The sequence below is a fragment of the Solea senegalensis genome, linkage group LG19 (assembly GCF_019176455.1).
Source record: "Solea senegalensis isolate Sse05_10M linkage group LG19, IFAPA_SoseM_1, whole genome shotgun sequence".
In the NCBI taxonomy this organism is placed as follows: Eukaryota; Metazoa; Chordata; class Actinopteri; order Pleuronectiformes; family Soleidae; genus Solea; species Solea senegalensis.
In genome coordinates this window covers 7146940-7171622 of record NC_058038.1, presented here as the reverse complement: position 1 = coordinate 7171622, position 24683 = coordinate 7146940, and the positions used below count along the sequence as shown (strand labels likewise).

At 43.6% G+C, this 24683-nt stretch overlaps 1 protein-coding gene across 1 annotated transcript in view; it reads left to right on the top strand.

Moving 5' to 3' along the window:
• plekhh3 (pleckstrin homology, MyTH4 and FERM domain containing H3) overlaps positions 1-22858 on the top strand; it is a 38060-nt gene extending 15202 nt beyond the window's left edge. The window contains exons 3-13 of the mRNA XM_044050376.1: positions 2314-2408; positions 6606-6788; positions 8011-8168; positions 11358-11481; positions 12264-12561; positions 16163-16370; positions 16541-16668; positions 18260-18380; positions 19264-19752; positions 19874-20065; positions 22434-22858. Of these exons, the coding sequence (XP_043906311.1) occupies positions 2314-2408; positions 6606-6788; positions 8011-8168; positions 11358-11481; positions 12264-12561; positions 16163-16370; positions 16541-16668; positions 18260-18380; positions 19264-19752; positions 19874-20065; positions 22434-22604 (2167 nt within the window). The 3' untranslated portion in view covers positions 22605-22858. The remainder of the gene's footprint in view (positions 1-2313; positions 2409-6605; positions 6789-8010; positions 8169-11357; positions 11482-12263; positions 12562-16162; positions 16371-16540; positions 16669-18259; positions 18381-19263; positions 19753-19873; positions 20066-22433) is intronic.
• The last annotated feature ends 1825 nt before the right edge of the window (positions 22859-24683 follow it).

Sequence of the window (24683 nt, the reverse complement as noted above, 5' to 3'; positions counted from 1 at the left end):
TATTACCATGTATTAACGTGGAATGGCTCTTGCAATTGCATGTGGTTCCCTATCACAAAGAGACACAGTAAAGTCGGATATAGCGTATTTGTAGTGCAGTGATGTGCATCTGTATATATTTCATTTGTCACACATGACATTATCTTGGTCCAATTCTGCACATGGACTAATCACTGATGGAAATAATGATAAGGTAGGAGATTAGAGAAGGAAGCAGTAATGCAACATTATGAATGGCTGCCAGTTCCTCTTACATTTTGTGTTCCATGTCAGAGATGCCCAACATTGTTAGGTGTTTTGTTTGTTTGTTTGTTTTGTTTTGATGGCATAACAAAGACATGTACTTGAGCTAAAGGATGCAATTTATTTAGGAATTGTAGTGGGTAAAAGGGAAAGTACCCAGGAAATTACAAATGCCCCCCAATAATACTTAAGTGAGAAAAGTATTATTACTTTGTTGCATTACATCACTGACTGCTGTCTGCATGCATGTCTCTGTTATATAGCAGGGGTTATTAACAACCTCAAATATGAGACGTCCTCACATGGCCGCGTTTATTTTAATGCTTCTAAGTGTGCTCTGTTGATGTGCAGACTGACGGAGATCCCCGTAGGTCAATGCTGTGGCAGGCAGGGAGCATTTGTGTATACAGTGGCAGCATGGGCGGGAGTAGCATTAACTCCTGAAACTTTTCTTGCATGCTTCTTTCTCATCTCATCGCAGGAGCCAACAGAATACTACAGAATACGCACATACAGAAAAACTCCATATAGACTCACTGGCTACTTAATCAGGAACATCGTCACTAGTGCTTGTTAACTCAAATATGTTACATTACATTACATGTCATTTAGCAGACTCTTTTATCCAAGCGACTTACAATGGAATTGAGTACAATCAGCAAATATGTGTATCGGCCAGTCACACAGAAGCAACTCGGAGCAATAATTCATGTAGACATGGTTGAGAAGAAGAAGAAGATTGCTGAGGTTCAAACCGAGCATCAGAATGGGGAAGAAAAATCATTTAAGCGACTTTGACTTGTTGTTGCCTGATGGGTGTGTCTGAGTATTTCACAAACTGTTGATCAACAACCATGTCTTTGATTTGTAGAGAATGGTCTGAGAAAGAGAAATATCCAGTGAGTTCTCTGGGCAGAGATGCTTTGTTGATGCCATCAAATATTTGATTAAATCAGAGAAGCCAAATCAGGATTCATAGTTTAGGTTTCATAATGGTGCTGTTTGAGAAACCTTGTCACATGGGTGACTTAATGGGCTGTGGTGTTAGTCAGGATCAGGTCAGAGCCCTCAAAAGGGAAATGGAAAGATAAGACAACACTGATAAGGCTATATTCAGACTTATTGATTATTGCTCTCTTCCGAGAGGAGGAACCTTCCAGGAATTATCAGATCAATAATGACACGAATTAGCTGGTGTGGTGAGGAAAGGTGCCGAATATCCCTTCCGGGGGGGGGGCTCAATTTCCTGAGCTGTGATCCCAGGAAGAGGAGGACAGGAAGGAGGGGTTTTGTCGCTTGTACTTAACAAACATGCCAGTTAGACCCAGGAAATGCAGAAAGTAAATGAGTAATTGGGTAAATAAACTGGGGGAGATAAAACCTCTAAACAATCTTACAGACTTGAAATGGACCTTGGCCTGAGATAACATAAGTCTGAATTTGATCACAGCAGTGCCAGATGCCGAGGATTCACTGTAGCTGGAAGTAGCTGCAGATGTAGACATGAGGCATTAAAAAAGGCAAAGAAAAGGACAGTTGTTCAGTACATTTACAGATGTTTTTGGTGTCTATGGCTGTAGCTATCCAAGGCTGTGACCCCTTGAACCCCCCACCTTCCTCTGAGAGACGTGAGCTGGTTGACGGGGAATCAGGCCGGCGTCGCTCTGTCACGTTTATTTTCAGTCGCCCAGTCAGCTTGTGGACCAGGGTGATAAAGGAGACTGGAGCTGTCCACAGTGGCGTGGTATGCATCAGTGTGTGCTGGTGCTCCTGCGTGCTGCTAGGGAGGGAAAGTGGGGATAATGCTGGAGGACAGATATTTGTGGCACTTCTTCCAATCCCCCCACCCTTGTGTGACTCCCCCACCTAAGAGTATCAGAGAGACTTGCAGTTGGCACGGAGTCACATTTGAGAGTGGTGGTCACTGGGTGGGTGTTTTAGGGTTATTTTGCAGCCAATTGTGTGTCTGCGGGCCAATTAGCCATCCAATGGGGTAGCAGCATGCAAGAGAAGACTTGAGGTGAGAGGGAAACAGAGTTATTTACATTCTCTTTCTGCTCTTCCACACAGACACACTGTGTCAGAGGGACATGAAGAGATGAAGACCCTGATCTTTGACAAGAATAAAATGGGCCTGGAGGAGGAACCTGAAGTGCTGGTCAAAGGTGAGTCTTTTATTTATATATATATATATATATATACACATACGTGTATATATGTATGTGTATGTATATGTATGTATATATATATATATATATAAACACTGTTTGGCTTTGGATTGATCAGCTGATGAGGCTAGTCATATGCCTTGTTGTTTGTTCAGTAGAGATAAGTACAGCTTTGATTAAATATGTTCTCTGATTACTAGTTCAAATGTATTGCCTTTTGTGTGTTGTACTGTGTTCTAATCTATCATTATAATACTTTTATAATCAATAATAAAATATATTAATTGTAGCTTCACTTTCACTTAATAAATAGATTGACGGCACGGCCAGGCTAGTGCTGGTCATTTCATTAAGTACAATAACCGTCTTCTAATAAGTACTGTCGCAGCTCCATGCTGTGCTGTCGCCCTATAGCCAACCTCACTCTGACCACATGTGGCCCACAGCTGCTCCCACTCTCCCGCCTCTCTCTGTGTGTTCAAGTAAGGACAGCTCCTGGCATCAGGAGCCCCCATCTTGTGTGTCTGATGCTTTTGAGGAATGATCTCATAGGATATTTCTGTGTTTTTCTTCTCTTTTTTCTCTCTCTCTCTTCTTGTCCTCCTACCGAAGGGGAGCAGTAAAATGCCAGCACTTGGATAAGTTACATGCTGTTTGGAAAGGGGCAGCGATATTGCCTAATTCTGACAGCAGTTACTATGCGGCTTTAGCTTGCATGTCTCTGTCCCTGTCTTCCTGTAAAGTGATGGCACTTGTTTCCCCTCCAAAAACAGAGGACAGCTACTTTCCTTGGGCCATTGATTGCATTGTCACCTGGAATTCTAGCTTGTGCTCTATACCCTCATCCTCTACCACATCACATCAGAGAGAACTATAGTAGTGCGTTATCTTTGTGCTGAATAACGTTATGTTTTCAAGAACACCTCCATTGGGCTCTTTCCCTTTTATTCTGTAGGTTTTTCCCTGTTTTCATTTAACTTTTTCATCAGGACATCCTGAGGCTACATGGCAACATTATTGTTGCTCCAGTATCCAAAATAGGGCATCAACATTCAGGGAAGGGCGAATGGACAGATGCATAGATTGGAGACAGAGAGATGCAGACACTGGTTTATTGACAAACCTTTTGTTGATTTATGGATAAAATGAACTGCGACTCACACCTTTCATGCTCCAATAAACCACAACTCAGTCTGTCGAAGTATAGTCATGTGCTGCTTGTGTATGTAACAATGATATGATACTGAAGGAAGGGCTGTCTCTTTTTCCAAAAATCATACTTTTGGATAATCACTCCCCTCCGCCCACACGTGAGCACAATTGGACTCACATGTGAGGCTGCACTAGACATCTGTGACACCTCAGGTGGAGCTAACTGCTAAACTAATAGCAGATTGTGCAGATTTGTTCATTATTTAGCAAACTATAGTGAGGAACCAGAAATAATTCAAGCTTGTGTCCTTCATTATCACAGCAAAATCAACATTAGTCTTAATTTTGAGCTATTGTGGATTTAAGGTCAAATTGCACTCACAGCACCCTGAGGAGGACATTATGGTAATTACTTCAGATGGTCTGATGTGCTTCTAGCCTGTATATTTTAAATTCAAATGGAAGGTTTCAATTTGAAATTTTGCCTCCAAGTTTGAATGGATATCCCAATTTCAGTTGAGAAGTGACGGCCCTATTATGCTGTGTGTCTAGTTTCTTTGTTAAATCCCCAAATATGAATTGGCAAAGATCCAGCTGACAACAGCCAACAGCCCTAAAGGTTTCTTGTGAAATGCCGGCATGCAAAGGCCTGCAGAGCAAACAAATTTTAGAGTTGAAATATGTTTTTTGCTTTTGTTTTCTGTGGCCTTGTTTCAGCACTATATTTGTTTAAAAATCCATGGATGAAATATTCTTTTACTCAGAAAGTGACAGAAGGTTTGCAGTAAAAAAAGACACGGAAGGGCACAAGGCACACACAGAGAGAGACAGAGACAGAGAGAGAGAGATTGTCTTCTCAGTCTGGGGGCAGGGTGTGTGTGGGGTCAGGGGTCACAAATGAAACAAATTAAGGGCGAGCCATAGCCCCCAGGGGAGGCATTAGCCCACCACAGAGATGTGATCCAGATGGGGGACCAGGGTAGGGGTACACAGGGGGCCCTGCTGCTGTGTGCTCTCAGGCTTATCATCCCTTTTTTAAAGTTCCAGAAAAGAGCAGCGTTTGCGGGACATCTCCTGTCTGTGAGTGTGGCGTCTAGATGGCAGACCTGCTCCTCTCACCCACCATGCTTCTCACCCAGTCAGCAAGCTCAGCCTGACTTACCTCATGGTTTTTATTTATCCCGTTCACATTGGGTTGTGATGGTGCCCCCCTCTGATGTGGTGTTAAGTACCTCCATGGTTTTTACATTGGGCTATTTTGGGTGGGTTTATGGTGAGTTCAAACCAGGCACTTCTATCATATAGAAGTGTTCTCAAACAGGAAACATAGCCTGTGAGACTGGGCCTTCATGTCTTCCTCTTTCTTTATTTTTATTTCAGAGCAGTAGCGGGGGAGTGGAGGACTTTGCGCTCTGTTGAAAGCCACTTTTTAAGGCAAGAGGGGGAAAAAACTGATCACACAGGTGGCGCACAGATTGCTAACCACAGAGGAAGCTGTGCTGCTGGTGTGGCGTCATTGGTGCTTTCACATGTTCGGAAGTTGAAGGTTCATTGCCTCATTGTTCCTTTTTAAAACCACTCTGAAGTATACATTTACCAACCGTATGGACTCGCATACACAGCCACCTACACTGCAGTGTATAGCAGTGCCTTGCCCTCCCAGGTAGTCCGCCTTTGACTTTGACCAGGTGGTAGGACCAAGTGCCAGTCTCTGCAGCAGCCCTCTGGATGACCACTGAACCCCTACCAGTCGTACTTCTCCTCTGTCAGTTTCTCTCTGGGCAGCATCTGGACACAGCTCTGCCAGACTCGATTATTTATCTACTCCAAGATTAAATATTTATTAGGAAAAATTTGCACACATAGTTTAAGTAGGAGAGGAGGTTCGCTGTTGTTTGGGAACAGTAGATCTGGGCTCAAGCAGTCTTTCCAAACCCTTAGGACTTTGGGAACACAACAGCCTTGCATTGTAGAGCCAGGCCTGGCAAGATCAGCGGGCATGTCTTAACCGCTGGCTGAAGGCATGACTTCTTCACTCGCTTTGTCTTGAACTGTCACACAGTCCCAGTACCTCTCCCTCTCTTTCTCTCTCCCTCCTTTTCTCACTTTGTCAGCCCCTAAAGTGGTAATTATGTTGGCTGCATGCAGCTTTTAAAGCCTATGCCATTAACCGGCTGTATTTTTATCCCCTACTATTTACCCCAACAAGGCAGTCACATACAGTCTGCTACAAACTTTATAGATAATTACATGCCTCTGTATTTATTCTTGGTGAAGACATGGTGTGGCAGCACTGGTTTAGCAGTTCCACGACTAGCCCACCTACCATCCAGACCCTTTGAAGGGAAATTACTGTTTTGGTGTGTAGTTATTGTGCACTTGAGGCTTTGTCTGTTTGCAAAAATGAAAGGAGTGGCAGAAAGTATCAACATGATTGACGACTGCTATCAAAATTCTCCAAGCAGGGGAAAATACAAGCTATAAATCCATATACTTTGGGCTATATTTCATGTGTTAATTGTTATCTTGACTGAAATAAAGTTTTAGCCTATGTATTTTCATGGTAAAAAAAGTTTTGCTTTGAAAACCAAAGTCTAGGCATGAGTATCAAAAAAGTTCTAAGAACCTAGCCTTAATGAGGTATGGAGTCAGCACTCTTCTATTGAGCCTTTTTACCATGAAACTTAATTGATTTAACAGTCTTATTTGAGTTCTGTCTTGACTTTGACACCATTTATTTAAAAAACAACCAAAAAAAAAACAAGAAAAATCTTTGCATTGACAATATGAAAGGACAAATAGATGTCTGTGATTTCTGTAAAAAGAATATTCATAGATATTATTTTTATTCATTTATTTTATTTTAAGATGCATCTCTAGAAAACAGTAACAAAATTTACTTCACAATGTTTCTTCTGTCCTATCTATCAGTCAACTAATGATTTAATGAAATTATCATCGAAAGCCCTTCTCTGGGTTATTTAATATTATGCTTTAGCAGTCATATGATGCATGTTTTGTATATGTTTTCCTGTTGAAAAGGTTGGCTGTTGCGCGAGGTGCGGGGTAACTGGATTAAGCAGCGGCGATACTGGTTTGTGCTGAGCCAGGACTCACTGGATTATTACAGTGGACCAGAGAAAGGAGCCCGCAGACTCGGCACACTGGTCCTCACCAACCTCTGCTCTGTCATCTGGCCCGACAAGCAGACATACAAGGAAACAGGTGAGCAATCCACAAATGTAGATAACGAAACACAGACAGGCTCATGCGTAGGTGAGTCATGTCCACATATACTTCCCTATAAACTCTGTAGAAACCATTTACATGTGTTATTTCCCAGTGGGGTGAGGAGACATTTTTAAAGATTCCTAAGAGGTTGTTTTGGCTTTTATGTCAGTGACGTATTATGGTCCCATTTCCCCTCCTAGTCATTCTGAGTAAGATTGGGAAGCCCCTGCTGGGTTTCTTCCAAAGCTTGGTTCAAGGTTGGTCTTGAAACCTCATATTTGAGGAATCAGCGTGGGCATCCCCGCTTCCATTTCTCGGATGAAAGAAACAAAGGTCATTTACTTGGAAAAGAAGTGTGTTCATTGAATGGGAGGGAACACAGGAATGACTTGTCCGTTTCCTCCCCAAGTTAATGTTTAGCTCAAACACACCGTTTACTGTCTGTCTGCCTGTCCATCAATGGAGGTTTTATGTCCTGCCGACTTCACCAAACCACTTAAACTCTCCGAACCATTGTAGAAATCCAAACATAGTTCTTACTAACTCAATATACCATGGGACTTTTCTGGACAGAGGTGGGCTTTCAACAGTGGCTTTGCCACAAACTTCATTGGCTGTTCCACTGCTGAATAACTTTGTGTTTCTTCTTAAACCACTTCCTCCTAATGGTTCTGTCTGTGGCATCACTGACCCTTCACACGAGTGCTTCAAGCAGGTTCAAAATTAGCATTAACAGTAACACCATCTCATGGTGTGATGTCAGTTCATGTTTGTACTTCACCAAAAACCTAAACAAAGAAGGATGTGGTGTCAAGTGACTTAGTAGTATAGTCCGATGACAGCTACAGTTTTGCAGACAGGCTGCGCGGGGTATTCTAATACTTCCTCTGCACAAGGAGCAAGCACTGCTTACACACTTATAGCAGTGTGTCACAAGAGAAGAGAGGGGTTTCACACTTGTGCTACCTCACACGTGCAATAATTGTTCTTGTTTTGTTTTGGCGTGGCCTAAGGTTGCTCTCAACGTGACTTTTGATCCCTTGTGAAACCATGAGAAGAAGTCAGGAGGAAGGAGTCACGCCAGATATGTGGGCTTCCCCTTCCAGTGAACTTTTCACTGGCCTCTTCCCCATTTACTTAAATTACAATTTAGTTGCAGTTTGATTTACAATTACTAGTCGCGTAAACTACCATGGTTTTTGTGCATGTGTTACAGGCTACTGGAGCATCACAGTATATGGGCGGAAGCACTGCTACAGGCTATACACCAAGCACTTCAATGAAGCTGTGCATTGGGCGTGTGCCATCCAGAAGATCATTGATACCAAAGCACCAGTGGAAACGCCAACGCAGCTCCTGATCAGAGACATCGAGGTAGACCACACGATGTATTGTGCCAACATACTGTACATTGCTGCACACTGTTGCTGCCTCAGTTTCTGTTCTTTCTTATTACCTTTAAATTGCACTTACACCAAGTGAGTGTAGGCTGTATATATTGAACTTGAACAGGTTTTTAAGGCAAAATTTTTATTAAAAAGTGACAGATGTACCAGAATGGTCAAAAGTTAGTGTGTAATGCTGGACGCTCAAAGGCCACTTTATTAGTTACATCATTACCCATAACTGCTTGTCAAAGCAATTATCTAATCAGACAATGGCATAGCAGCAAGTCAATGAATGTAGGCAGGTATACATGGTCAAGATACCTAATACTACTTTCAGACCCCTAAATTTTGGTGACGATAGTGGGGTGAGTTCCAGGTCACATGCAGCAAAGGACATATAAAAGGTCGTAAAACGTACATTCTGAAGTCAAGTCAGTGAAGTTTAGTTTGAAGGCCACACCTCTTTTGAAATTCACACTTTGCCAAGACGTACACGCATGTACACAGTGTAATATGTGTAAATTTGCGCATGGAGTATCCAAATTAACACACAGCAACAGTCACAGGGCTATATATATTTTTTTTTTTATTTACCCCCTTTGTCACCATGGAAACCGTGCAACCACATTGAGCCAGGAGTCCAAAGTTTCCTGTACTTGACTTTCTCTGTAGAATGACCTCATCTTAATCCATCAAATGACCAAAGTGTAGAAAGCACTCGGAGAGTGCAAACATCCACCAAGGTTGCTCTTGTGTTTCCCCACTGTATCAGTGCACTGTCCCATTTGGCAAGGTTAACAATCGTTTTGAAAACAAACTGTGTCTGGATCACCACCAAAGTCTAATAATTTCTTCTTACATCCCCATAAAATTTCCTCCCTATGTGTCCTTTACTTTTTGAGCGATGCTGCTCACAGGCAAACAAATGCAGTGGAAAACATAGCCCATGTGGCCGAGGTAATGACAGCAATACTGTAGGTGAAGAACAGTTATTTCAAGATAACTGTATGATAAATGACTCGCTGCTCTGGAGTTTTTAACGGGATGCTTCCTCCCTTACCTCCTCACATGGAGGGAGTGTTTTTTAAGTGACAGTCATATTTTTAGACCAAGGGTTGCTAGAGAACACGGCGTGCTGGAATCTCATTGAGCAGACAGATGACTTGCCTTGCATCAATCTGTCCCCAGGGTGAAGAGAGGGGCAGCTTTGGCAGAGGAGGTGGAGGAGGGCCAGATGCCCGGCCTTTTGTCTCCATAACCTTCTAACATGATTCTCTAATCGCAAAAAAAAAGTGGTTAATCTGCTCTCCTCTGTCTGCCCGTATGTTTCGCAAAGAGGGGGAACTTGTTTTTAAAGTGCTCCTTATTTGTTGTTTCAGCGTTTTCCCTCAGTCTTTCATGTTCCCTCCCAGCCTGTCACTTTTTCTCTCTCACTTTCCTCTTCACACACAGAGGAACACTCTATCAAGGCGAGGTGTTGTCCCTCGTAGTGTGAGATTAGAACAACTGCTGCAGAAATCAAAGAGGGGATGAACAGAGGAGTCTTTGTGCGAACAGAACTGCACGCTTTTCTTCAAAGCACAGATTCATGTTCCAGCCGCAGACACAAGGGAGAGAAGGGGACGGCAGTTTTTAGCCTTGAACTTGCAGCAAGAGGCCATGTGTGAAAGAGAGAAAAAAAAATGGAGAGAAAAGCTGAAAAGCAGATGAGCAGGGAGTAAGACTAAAGTAAGAGTGCAGCGACGCAAGTTGTGAGTTTGGATAATCAAACCAAGTTTGCTGTCTGTTGTGAATTTTCACTAATACACCAACTTCCTGGTTCAACTTTCACCCACTGCATTTACAGTAGTTGCAGTGTGCACTCCAGTGTTGGTCACATTTCAGGTGCTCTCTATGACTAGTGACTTTCTTGAATCATTTAAAGTGGCATCAAATATCACAATATCAATATCAATCCATATCTATGAAAACTTGCTTAGCCTAGTTGCTCTTTCTAAAGGTCCTTTTTTAACTCTGGCTCTCTTAAACCTGGAGTGGAACCCTTTTACAACTTTTACACCTTTCAGTCACATCATTCCAAACCTAATGCCAAGGATCACATAATGTGACATAAAAACAATAAAGTAGGTGGTGTCCCTGTAAATGTCTCAGGACACCACCTACTTTATTGTTTTTATGTCACATGCTATGATCATTGGCATATGTGTGTATATATGTATATATGTGTGTATATGTATGTATATATGTATGTGTCATATGTATGTGATATATATATATATACATATATTTTCAATGACAAGAAAATAAATTGTGAAAAAGTATGCAACTGAATACACCTTTGTGTTTCTCTTGTATAGAGTTTGGCTGTTAAGTTAGCAGGTGCTAGCTGTAGCTTTGTCTCCTCCGTGCAGACATGACAACGGTGTCAATGTCCTCTTGCAGAATTTGGCAAGGGAGAAAATATGCATGTTTCCTAAAGTGTAGAGCTTTCTGGGAAAGACCAAAGGGAATGAGAAACTTTCTGGGGGGGAGGGGTGTCTATCCATGAACATATACAGTGTTTGAATTTCATCCTTGGTTTTGTTGCTGTGTTCTGCTGGATGTGGCCCGCAGAATCTCTTTCCCACAGTTCAAACAGACAAACCTGTCACCAGTGTGCACCAGACACTTCAGAGGAATGTGTCAACTTTGCCCCACTAAAGATGGGGAGGGCGTACTTGTCTTGTAGCCAGAGTGAATGGGTTGCTGGATTGAGGTGGTGGTGGTGCTGGTGGGAGGGGGGCGTCAGTGGCAATGTTACTAATGAGCAACAGGTGCTGGAAGCCATCTGTAGGACTGGAAGGCATCTATCCACATCGGCAGGGAAAGACACAGACACACGCACATGAAACCCATTGACACCGGCAGATAAAATATAACGTGTCAGTCATGCTTGTGTGCTTTGCTGGGTCATCACTTGACCTTCTTGCTGCTTTGAACGTTGCCAGAGCCGGATTGTGAGTGACCCCGGTTCGGTCGACCCTGCTCACCCCTGACAGACAAACTGCACACTCAATCACCCGCTCACTGACTCGCCGTCAGTTCGAACCACTGGCTCACCGAAGACGTACAAAAGTTTGTTCTTTACTGTGTCTGATGATGTTAACGTCACAATGGGTTCCCTTGTGTGCTGCAGGAGAACAAGTTCAACCCTGAGGTGGTGGAGCACATCTACCAGCACAACCCCATCCTGAAGTACACCCAGGGCCCCCTGTACGCGCCACTGCTTCCCTTCCCCTACGGCAGCCTGGAGCACACGTGTAAGTGATTAACATTTACATGCTGTACATTGTCATATAAGTTGTGTGTGAAGCTGTAGATAAAAACAATGATAAACTATTTAGACGGCTGATTCTGATTGGTCTATTGCAAGTCATAGTCATGTTTAATTAGCAGGGCTGACGTATTAAATGTTAAATAAATGTTATTGTACGTTATCTACAAACAGTTTAAAGTTGCAAAAGTACAAAAAAGTACAGATACCTTAATTATTTGTACGTTCTACATGATTTATAACTTTTGTCCCTTTGATGAATAACTGTTAAAAGTATCTACAATTGAATTTCCATATGAAACAATTATTATTATTCTTGTTTCTGAAGTGTTTGACAATCAACAAATCATTTTTGATATTCATAACAACAACAACTTTGCGTGCTGAGATCCTAAAAAAGATGAGACAAATGCATATTTTCCCTCCATGTAAACATGACTTTGTGTTATTTAATTAAATTTTTCACAATCAGGGTGCAATGTGCGGCCACTTTATGCAACCGCAGTACGCAAGGAAAATGGAGAAAATAAGCTGTGTAATATGTGATTACTGTGCGGTTTTAAATTGCTGAGACATAGAATTAAGCACAATGTAGTGCAGGTCACTCTTCTAATACAAGCATGCAACAAGTGATTCTTGTTGTTTCGCCGGCCTGTGCTACAATTAAGTGATTATAACATGACAAAATGGAAACAACAGTATGTCCTGGGGTAAAACATCCCATTCTAGTAGAAAGAAGTAAAAGCCGTATTGCTATGCTCTCTCCAGACCACAGTGGGAAAGGCTATGGTTCAGTGCGCGAGGAGGCAGTGAAGCTCTTCAACTGCCTGCAGCAGCTGGAGTCGGCACAGGAGCCGATTCCCATTATCCAGGGCGTGCTGCAGACCTGCCTAGACCTGCGGCCCCTCCGTGACGAGGTCTACTGCCAGCTGGTGAAGCAAACAAGCTACACGCCTGCCCCATACACTGCCGCTCACCTCCGCTACTGGCAGCTACTCACCTGCATGAGCTGCACCTTCCTGCCTGGGCCCACTGTGATCAAGTACCTGCGATTCCACCTCAAGAGGTGAGATAAAACTGATACAACAGAGTTTAATACAGATGAGGATCGAGTATGAACCAGGTGAAAAGTCCACTATGAGGAGAGGTGGTTTTTGGAAAATTGGAATCAAAACTTCCTCAGGAGTCTGACCCCTAAGCTCATGTGAAACTAGAATTTTTGTAACAGCCGTAAATGTAGCGTTCAGGTTGGGTTTACCATAAATAAATCCTGTTGACTCAAGAAAGCCGTCATCTCCGACCTGTAATTGCAAATGGAAAAAAGTGGAATTTTCCTTATTTTTACAGGCTCCGATGTGTCTAACTGGGAAATATGACTTGAGGGAGACAAATGGAAAACAGCACAGTAAATTCATCCATGTTGACAGTTTTAGGTGCTCAAAACCACAGTTGTCAGTTAACGATAATGTTGTGGTATTATTTTATATTGATGAAAATTATATCAGAGGAGCGTAACGTAAAAAAAAAAAAAACAGTCCAATTTCAATGATTCCAGTCATAAACTGCGCTCAGACATGCACTGAAGTCCGGAAATCGTCTGTGCAGCTCTGTAGTCAAATTTTTGTTAACTATCTTGAGTGAACCCGTGTGAGAACACGGCAGGAAAAGCTCCATATAATTCACAGCAGGCGAGTGAGTGGGTTTCCTGCCTTCTGCATTGCTCAAGCCAGCTGCCAACCCTCGCCTGGATGTTCCTGTCATTCTCTTGCTCACTTTCAATTTGAAATTGCAGTTTGAAGCAAGTAGCATCTAGTAGTGGGATTTCATATCCGATTGTTTTTTTTCTTTGGAAAAAAAAAATGTAATAGACACATGCTGGAAAAGTTTCATATTTCTATTAATCATCACCTGAAAATTCATTTTCCAAGGAATCTTGGTTTCATCTGGTTGCAGTGAGCATCTTCACCCATAGATGCCACTAAATCCCACCCACTGGCCCTTTCCTGTTTGGGTTTGGCACCTGTCTGAAAAAATCACAATTAAATATGTTCTCCCCCAGTTGTTCAACTCTAGTCCTAACTCACAGGTTTCTGACTTTTTTCCACAGTTCATGTCTGTCTTTAGGGAAATCAGAGCAAGATTCTGATGGTGGGGGGGTTGCAGGTTGAATGCTGCAGTCGCAGGGTCTAGACTAGTAACTAAAAAGTAGGCGCCAGGATCCCGAACCACCAGTTTAGATACAGTAGTGTGATATGTCTTGATTTTGTTAGCCTGTTTCGTCACACAGAACCAGCGTTTAAGGGCTGAATTTGCAGGTCTGAATTAGCCGTGTCTGCCGTGCGCGCCGGAGTTATTAGCAGTACTAATCTCCCGCTGCAGACTCTCTGTCCAGTGCCGTGTCATCAAAGCACAACAGTGTTCTATCTATATTTCTGCACTGGGACTCCTTCCATTAGCCTTCAGCTAATGGAAGACTTGCATGCAATAGCGATTCATAATAACACTGTGGAAGTTCGCTGCCTGTGTTGTGATACGTCTTGTCGCCACTCTCACGCACTCTCTCTCTCTCAATGTGTGGATCAGTGCTGAGGCTGCAGCTGGGCAGAGCTAAGACTGGAGCTGCTGGGCAAGAGGCCCAGAAACCCTCTTCCACTCCCCCCAGTGCCCTGAGAAACCCCCAGGGAATGTCTGCTGTCAGAGCGAATAGGCCAGAAGAAAGAAAGCAGAGGAGGTGGAGGAAGAGGAGAAGGGGGCAAGAGAGGAGGAAAGAGTAGAGAGGGCCGAAGAGAGGAGCGTATAGGAAGGATTACACAGACCCAGTGGAACATTCCTAATTATGTTTTAGCAGGACAAATCCCACCCTGTGGCCATTTAGTTATGAGGGAGGGAGACATCGGAGGGAATGAGAGGGCCTCTCTCTGTCTCCGAGAATATTTGAGGCCCTCGTGTTTTCCTCCCTCCGTCCACTGTTTTGTATGTTTTGGGACAAATATCATGATATAATTGTTTCCTTCCTATTTTCCCCTCGACATTTATGCAGGGCTGAGCTGGTGACTTCCACTGCGGTGTGTTTAACACCTTTCATACTGTGCAGAGTGTGACTGACTTCAGCCGTGTTTCCACCTCGCATAAGCACTACTGCGTCGTCCTTATGAGAACAGGCTCTGCCAGGCAGTACTAACTGTGTGTATACAGCAGTGCATGGATGAAGGGTTTTTCCTGTCAAACTACTTATGGGCTGGGCTTTTTCTTTTGAGCAGTAAAATTAACTTCTGAATCTTTCCGTGTCATCTTTGTGTTTTTAGTCATACTCCAACCTGTTGCAGCCAGTGGCCTCGCTTTGGTAGTGCTACGTTGCTGGTGCCTCTGTCTGTCTTTACGTGAAACAAATGACTTCCTGTGAAATCTCGAAACATCATCCTTGCATTTTCATGTACACAGCCAATATCCAACTTTGTCACAGCACCACCTCTCTCTTGTCCTTGCTCTCACTGTCGTCTTCTTCTTGTGTCATGCCGCACAAGCTTTACACACAGTCTTCTCCGTTTTTTTGGTGTCCTTTTTTGGCAGCGTCACAGCTGCTGCACACGCAGGTGTGGTGGCATATATACATGCTGCAGCATTGTTTTGGGGTTTTCATGTGAGGCGATTCTTGAACGGATGCCGTGTTTATGGAAAACCTTTTTTAGAATGGAAAAAAAAAAAAGATCTTTCAGAGGAAAGTTCTGTTTCCTTGTGGATTATTAGGCCTGAACACCACTATACTGAGAGACACAGAGAACGCCGTGTAGAGCTGAATGACGCTTAATTTGCATTGTGTGAATATAATTTGTAAACAAGTTTTGAATGTAACACATATTTGTTTGTATTTAAAAGTCACACACTACTAATTGAATGCCTTTATTTACATTTCAATTGTCAAAAGCTGTCTCTCACTGTTTTTAATGTTTTGGGGACAGATGTTTGTTGCATCTTGTTGTTCTTGATTTATTGGCTGTGTCATGCTGGTGTGATGTCAACCAATTTAAGTAGCTGACGGAGCAGTCAGCATCCAACCTAAACAATGGAAATGCAAGCCCAATCTTGGTTCCAAACTGCACCTTGGTGAGCTAAACTGCACTGCACTGCACTGCTTAGTGTAAGTGCAGGGCTTTAAGGCTCCAGGTGGAGTTTGTCACCCACTGCCTTTTGTCCTGTCTTTTAAAACAACACCAGACACACACATATACTCAACTACCTCTCCTGGATGCTCCTCTGGGAGGAAGTGGCGGGTCACCACGGTTCACAGGAGCGGAAACACCTTTTCCCGTGTCGTGCGCAACCTAAAGTCAAATATGTTTTCTTTGCCATTTTCCTTTTCTTTGAAGGAATGGCGGGATGTTGAGCCTTTTAAGTCCCTAACAGCTAAAGTAAGAACATTTGTCATTCCTCGCCTCATTGACTTTCGAGCGTTGCCAAACCCAAAGAAAATAAAGAACATGGTTGATTTAAAGGGATGACGCAAAGTCCACGATGGCAGCACAACACTTTTCACACTTTGAGTCACCGTTAACATGACAAGCGTTAATATTTTTCCCATTAAAGCGTTGAATATATTCATTTTGCTGGCACACGCACACACATTTCTCAAGTCCTCACTTTTTTTTCTTTCTTTTTTTTTTCTACAGGATTCAGAGCCAAAGTCCAGAGTCTGAGATGGATAACTATGCGTCATTCATCAGCGAGGCTTTGGAGAAGACTAAGTGTCGGGAGTGTGTGCCATCCTGGGAAGAGATCCAAATGCTGATGAGCAGACAGGAGATGCTGTGCACTGTTCACTATCCTGGCCCCGGATCCTGCCAGCTCTACATCAGCTCACACACAACTGCCAATGAGGTTGGAGCACATTTCTCTTCATTCTACTTTTGTAGCACAACCTTTCTCACATGTTCCTGCTTAGAGTTCACTGGCTGACTGTGGAATAGGGTGACATTAGCAAGTAATGGAAAATCACACACCCTGCGTTTCTAACCATCTGCCTGTCCACCCTTGCTACTTTGAAACAGGTGGTTCGAAGGATACAGGAAAAGCTCGGCCTGCTCGAGAGCAAAAACACGTTTGCACTTTATGAACAGAATGGACTGTGGGAGCAGCCGGTTGCAGGCGGTGCTTTGATCGCAGACATCCTGACCAGGTTTGAACAGTTTTTTGTTTTTTTTTCCACTATGAAGTCACATTGAGATTTAAATCTCGAGACTTGGCCAAGGCAGGGTCAGTTAGCAGCATTATACGTGCGCAAAGCCTTTCTCCTGTTGAACAACCAGGGTTTTTTTTGTGTTTTCAGTCATACTTTAACCTGTTTGTAGCCGCCACGCTTTACTAGCACAATGTTACTGTTGCCTCCGTCTATCTTGACATAAAACAAACACTTCCTGTGTGCAGTGCAGGAGTGTCACCAGGCATGACAGCATGCCATTTAAACACTCCTATACTGAAAAAGCACAGAGTCGCATAGAGCTGTTGGACTTAATCAGCATTGTGTGAACTAATTTTGCAGCGGTTTGAATGTAACAGACACGTATTTATATTTAAAGGTTTTGCACTACAGTTTTAATGCCAATTAACAATAGCAAGGCAATAATTAAACCTTTGTTTATCAATTAATTAAAACAAATGCAGCTAGTATAATCTGCGCGCTTTATTCTGCATTAAAAAATCATTTAAAAGAGCTGAAGGGTTGTAGATTAGTCTCTGTTCTGACAAGGACTTTTAAAATGAAAGACAGTTATGAGACCTGAGGTGAGACTGATGACTCATGTGGTGATTTATATGTAAAACATTTCAATGCACATATTTTTTAATATATTTAATGGGTTGATTTGTTTACACCTATTGCAATTCCTTTTTTTCCTTGTTGAGCCGAGACCTTAAAGGTCAGAGACAGGGTTTTTTTTGCACATTTGTGAATCACTGCCTCTAGAGGCCAATACTTCTTTTATGACATTTACACCTCTCAGAGCTCCACACTCATGTTGGCTTATTCTCCGATCACTGAGCCGAAACACACAAGTGTGTGTGTGTGTAAAGTGTGTAATATGTATAGGCCTTTTGAAAAAAAAACTTTTTTGTTATGAAGTGTCCAGAGATAACTTTATGAATTAAAATGCACCAGTGTTAGTGGTGTGGCTCTGGACTGATTGACACCGGGGTGTTAAGTTTGGTATCAGATAAATAGTAAGCATAGTAACACACATACAGTAAACACTGCAACAAAGCCAGACACTACATAACCAAGAAGACATGCACTATCAAAACACCTCGTCTAGTCTTTGGAATTTGAGCAATTTGTCACCGGTGGACTGTGTATATTATATCTCGACTTTTCCGCCTCCCATGGCGAGTGTTATCCATTGTCCTTGATGACTGAGCGACCTTGTGTGGTCTTGCTGGTCAAACATGACACCCCGCCTGCTGGGAAACTGGACCTGTGTCACTAGCCAAGGTGAAGCTGATGTCATTTGTTTTTCTACGAGACAAAGTCCAGTATGAAACGATAAGGCATCCAGCTGGAATAAAAGGGACCTGTGTTTTATGTTAAATGGGCTGGTGCATATGTGCACTCGCAGTGCTGAGAGACAGGGCAAACGTGAAACTCCAAGTTACTAAACAACAATATTACACATTTGTATCTAGTAACATATTAACGTGTACACTGAAGAGTCTTGGTGGAACTATACAGCACGTGGGACTCGGCTCTCTAATCCCTTTGTCCCTCTTCTGTGCAGCTTTTCCACCAAAGAGTCCGAGTCTAAATCCCAATGGAAACTGTGTTTCAAGCTCTACTGCCTGTTGGATGCTGACAGCATATCAGTGGACAGCATAGAGTACCTCTTCCTCTTTGAGCAGGTAATGGAGCAGAACACAAGAGTTGTCCTGTTGAGAGTTTTTTTTTTATTGTGCTGTATCTGTACTACTCTGTAGTTTTTGTTTGAAAACGGATCACTTTTGCTTATTTCATGTTAATAGTACGCTCTAAAACGAAGCCAACGACTGCTAAGGATAGAATCAAATCTAGAATCTTGTTTACACCAGCATGTGCAGGCCTAAGGTCCATTTTTGTGAAATGGAGCCATGACAGATTGATTTTATCTGTTTTATCTCACTATTTTAAAAATAATAACATATTTGTAATATGTATATGTGTATATATATATATATATATATATATATATACATATAGATATATAGATGTGTGTGTGTATGTATATGTATGTGTATATATATATATATATGTATTTATATATGTGTGTATATATATATGTATATATATGTGTGTATATATATATATATATATATATATATATATATATATATATATATATATATATATATATATGTATATATATACATATACCACAGAGTGACCACTCCAGTGCTGATAATTATATAATTTATCACCCTGTGATGATTAATGTCCTTGCATTTCATTGGATTATTACTTTTCTTTAGTAAACCATCATTAATGTGGGTTATAGGCTGTGATTGCAATAAAAAGCAGTGTGTAAAAAAGCATGAGTAAGAGCACTGGCTGCAAGGCAGAGGGGGCGAAAAGGCAGCCAGCGCTGGCTTCATTAGAACATTTTTCCCGAGGACTCCCATGAAAGAGTTGTGGAATGAAATAAAACAAGGTGGGGTAGAAAGGATTGATGGAGGGACTTGAGGCTATAGCTGACATGTTGTACCTTATTTATTTGTTTTGTTCTCTCCTTGTTTGTCCTCGGTGCCACAGTGCCATGAGATGGTCGTGCGTGGCCAGCTGCCAGCCTGTGAAGAGGACCTCCAAGCCTTAGCCGCCCTGAGGCTTCAGTGCCTTATGGGTGACTTCAGCACTCACTCTCCCTGCCCGCCTCTGGATGAGCTTTTCCCTGGCGACATGCTTGAAACCCGGGTCCTCATGTCTCTTTCCGCCCCACAAGCCTTGCCCCCTTGCCTGGTGGCGGCTCAGGATTGCCTGGCGACTCAGCGCTTCCCCAAAGGCCTCCTCACGGGGACGCTGTGGAGCCACACGGCTACAGCGGCGCACAAGCAAAAAGTGCAGCAGGACATGTGCCTGCGGAGCCGACTCAAGGAGGAGGCAGCGGCCGTCATGGGAATCATTCTGGAGCGTTGGAAAGATCTGGCTGGTTCCAGCCGCAGGGACAGTATGGCCGCCTACCTCGCTATTGCTCGCCAGTGGTCGGGCTTTGGTTGCACTCTTTATGAAGTGGATTTTTATATTGTGAGTACCGTGAGGTCATGCTTGAGTTTTATTGAGCTCGGAGCTCCAGCGCCATTTGGACTCTTGAGGTAAAATTAGGCGATAACTGTTTTGACATCTGCTTACTGCTTCCTCCCTGCAGAGTTCAACGGAGAGTTTTTCCCAGAAGCTGTGGCTGGGTGTAGCTGCTACATCCGTGTCTCTATATCGGCAGGGAGAAGCAGAGGCCCTGGAGTCGTTTCCTTATGGCCAGATCTGCTCCTATGGCGTATCTGACAGCAACATCTTCAAGATCACAGCAGAGGATCGGGATCTGCTTTTTAAAACCACCAAGGTATAGTGAACCACATCCCAAAACACGTAGGCTACTGTTTATTTTTTTTATTTGTCCGAGCCGGACAAAATACCAGTGAATAAGTTCACTGAATCATACACTGACTGTCACACAGGTGGCTGTTAGCCTTTATTTATGGTTACAGCAAATGACAGAAGTTAACTTTACATCCAGGAGGAAGCAAATTCTAGCCAATAAACAATCACACACCTTATGAGATATCACCAGACTGGCCATTAACGACTATCAGTTCTTCCTCTCAACTCTTATAGGACTGTAGCCACTGATAGATTTTAACATCATCCAATCATTGTGGTTTATTTTGAGTTGTTGTGGAGGAAAAGCATAGCATCCACCATGGCATCATGGGCAGGCATCCATGCTCTAGTGTAGTCAAAGTGTGTCTCCGTTTTTGTTGAGGCAGAGGGGTGGGTAGGGTAAAGTGAAAAGGGCCCTGGTATATTTCTACACACGCGAATTGCGTCATGAACGTGCGTGCAGCCTAGATTCCGGAACTGCGAGCAAAGAGCGCGTTGGGTGTGCATGGGACGGCGCATGTTGCGAACTGAAGTCTGCCCAACCGGCAGGTGGAGTATAAGCCCTGCGGCCACCAAGCAGAAGAAACAGCATTTTGACAGCAGAAGAAGTAGTCATCCGAGCCTTGACCCTGGCGACCCTCGAAGCGGCTGACACCCCGGCTCCCCCGCCTTTCAGCTGTGAGCCGCTCGAACAAGACGTGTCCAAGGGAGCTGTAGCATTGTTGTCTTCTTCTTCGTCTTGTTGTCTTCTTCATGACGCCGGAGTATACCGGGGTCTGCAATATGCGATGTGCACGGAAGTATACCAGAGCCTTAAGGGCTAACTGGCCCTTTAAACTAAAAGTTATTGGGAGCACACTCCAAACTAAGGGTGGACTAAGAAGATTTTTGCTGACCACAACAAAACTTGGTTGCAGTCTGTTGCACATACCATAAACCTGGTATTTCCAGGCATTTTCTCTGCTTCAGTAAAAAAAAAAAATCTTATCATTACATTAATACAAATCAATATTTCTGTCTATGAAGACAAACACGGCAAAAACATTTTGACTGAAATGCTGTCGACTCAGAGGTGACATCACTCCCACTTCCGACTTCTGCTCCTCTGATGTACTGTAAATAAAACTCACTATTAACCACTACTCCTTTTAACTCACTTTCCAAGTGGTGAAGGGTGAGTGTAAAAGTGAGAAATTGGCACATACATGCTCAGGTTTGTTCTTCTTCAGTACAACTCTGCAGTCAGACACGATCCCCCTGAGCCACTGGTGGGGTTCAGTTTGTGTACAGTGGCCTTATCGTCATGCCGAGGTTCTGCAGAGTAAGTGAAAGAAGCGCGCTGTCTTCTCACGACGCGGCCCTCCCTCCAGCTCGCTGACCCACTTTAAAAACACTCGTTAATTTGGTCTAAATGGAGAGCACACAACCTGCTGCATGCTCACCGCGTAAAGGCGAACTTCCTGGCATTAAATGGCAACTGGGGGGTGAGTTTTATTGCAGCGGTTAGAATAAAATATCAGGCAAAACATTTCTCAGAAACATGGATGTTCTTCCAAACAGACCCCTTTTTTTCAGGAGAGAACAAGTCTTGCCTTTCACTTGGGGGGATTTGCTTGCATCTTCCCACACTGAACAAAAAATCCCTCTGTGATTTCTCTCTCACAGACGACATGAGGCACATCTCACAGAGGCTTTTAGTACTTTTATGATCTCGAGGCCTCGTGTCGCTCTGACATGATTTTGGAGGGTTTTGAGCCACTGGGCAGGAAAAAAGATCGTGAGCGGATTTGCAGGGGGTGATTATGGTTAGGCCTTGAGTTAATGGCGAGGGCAAGATTTAGCTGCTGATTCCAGGGTTACAGTTACAGTTACAGTTGAAGTGTAGGTGAAGGTTGAAGCTGGAAGACGCCGCTCACACACCATGTTGAAGGCATGCAATTGCTGGACTGGAGTAAGGGTAACGGTCATGGTGGCTTATAGTGGCTTCAGTGGTTAGGTCCACCAAGGTTAGGTTAACGGAGAGACCGACGAACAGATGGACTCCTCCACAGCGTCCTCCCTTCGAAATATGTCAAGAGTGGTGAAATGTCCGCACACATGCGAGGGGCCTGTTTTCCTAAAGCGAGGGGTGTTAGTGTGTGTCCCCAGTCGAGTCTGCCAAACGGCATCATCCTCGGCTTCTGGAGGAACCAGTTTTTCTCGCAGCTGGATGACATCATCGTTCTCCACCCTCCTGTGACAGTGCCAGACAGACACTGAGACTGCCACTCATCTGACCTCCCTCTCTCTCTCTCCCTTTCTCTCTGTCTCTCTGTCTTTCTCTGTCACAGCTGACTGAGATCATGCAGCTGATGAACGCATACTTCAGTGCCATCCGTCGCCAGCGAGGGAAAGGGGAAGACGTGGACATCACCAAGGCAGAAAGCACAGAGGTGGGCTTCTGTCACTTGGCCTCCATGCAGCCTCCAACCCTCCTGGAGTTGCCCTCACACCCCGTTTGATCGGGGACCCGTACCCGCACACAACCTTCCCCCCTCCACCCCAACACCCAACGTCCTCCTCCTCCTACATGTGGCCCCTAGGAGGCCCAGCCCCAGTGCTCAGGACCCCGCGCCTCCTCCGCTGGGAACAGTACGGCAGCCAAAACAAAGAGAGGGCTGTTTTCACTCCCCATCCGTGAAAATAAACCCTTGCTGAGCTTTCCAGCTGAAGGAGCTGGCCAATGCAGGGAGGGAGGGTGAGAGGACGGGACAGCATGGGGAAAGGCGAAGGGTTCTGTTTTGCAAGTGAGGCCAGAAACCCACAGAAACCAGTGTGGTTGCTGATGAGGTGTCGCACAACGCGCCCCCCCATCCCCCTCCACCCCTCCTGCCCACGCTGTCACGCAACCACCTCTGTTACCCTACATGGCGACACCCTCCCACCCCACCTTGTCAACAATGTGAGATGTTGGTGTGCTGTCAGGGAGAGTTCGTAACAGTTATGAGGACTTTGTGGCAACAATAAGCTGTGGTACTCCCCTGCACTCCCCCCCCATGAAGGCTCCGAGTGGGAAAACACTCTCTTCTTACCTTCTCTCTCAAAGTGTGCCATATTTGTATTGCTTTTCCTAGAAGGCAGTCATCGCTCATGCACTGCTGGGATCACGGCTCTCTCACTCTGTCACCCACACACACACAAACCACACAAACTCACTTTCTCACGTGCCCTTAAGCTGACATGTTCATCGGAGACAGTTAGTTTTCATAAGATCCCGGCCCGGCTTGCATTACCTGGAACTGTTGATGCAGTGAGCCATGTGAACTTGGAACTGGAAACAGATGTCGGACTCTGTAAGCCAAGTCATTTTGGCTGCCAGGCCCTTATAGACTCTTACCAATGAGATTGTTTTTCCCTTTTTTTTTTTGTGGTTGTGTTTATATTTGTGTGTGTGTGCATCTTCTTCATCATGTGTCTGTTTGATCGAGAAAAAAAACCCCATTTCCTGGATGACACATTTGGGATCTGGGTGAACAGAAACCAAAGGATTTTGTTTGGAGGATTTTTGGTTTGTACGTCGTTTCCACCAAACGCTCTGATGTGTCCTTTGTTGTGCTGCTTGTCTTGGTTGTAAATCCTCGACATGAAAACTTGGTTAACACTTGACTGATTGGATACTTTTTGCCTCTGTCAGTTTCTATTCTAATGCAGCGCAAACTCAGCAGGTGCTTGCTTTTGTTTCTTATTTTCACAATGTACAGTATATATGATTGATAAAACTGAACCTAAACCACACATACTGTAAACCCCCGTTAATACTGTGGATCATTCAACATCTGGCCCCTGTTATTTGAACAGAAACCTCTCTAATCAGGCCATAAATGCTTCTTTTTTTAAAAATTATTATTATAATTTATGTGCTTTTGTCTTAGTTTTCCCCGTTCCTTTACGTCTTAAATAGAATTCTTAGGTGCATCCTGACATTAGGTGTAACTGGTGAGAGCCATGGTTGAGTTCAGATATGGAAATCCTGTGTAGCTCCTTTTGTGTTCACTGTGTAGCATTTCTGTGAAGCCAAAGTTTTTGCCATGTCATGGGTTTGAGCGTGGACCAAAGATGTTTTTAATAAGCTTTTTATAAGTAGTATTTATCCTAAACGCAGACAAATCCCCCTGATTAACGTTCCGTTACACGAGAGGATCTTTAAATAGGAAACACTGTTGTAGACACCCCCTTCACGTTTCTCTTATAGTAGTTTGTAATATGCAAAATAATTAGTTTTTTTTTTACTGTCTGCTACACAAACCCGTTCAGTCTCAAAACTCACGATTCCTCAGTGTGGACGGCCTCGATGAGTCACGGCGCTATCTTAGCTTTGTTTTTTTACTGCAGCTGCAGGCAGCTCTGAGCTCCATTATGAACGGAAGGAAAAAAGAAAAAAAAACAAAATCAAAACTGCGTTATTTCGCTGCTTTGTATTATGCTCGTTTGTATGCTGCACGGTACATTTTTATGTTATGTGTGTGTATAGTTACTTGCACTATTGTGTTTTCTAACCAACTTGGAAGTGCAATAAAAACTATAAATACTGTATGTAATTA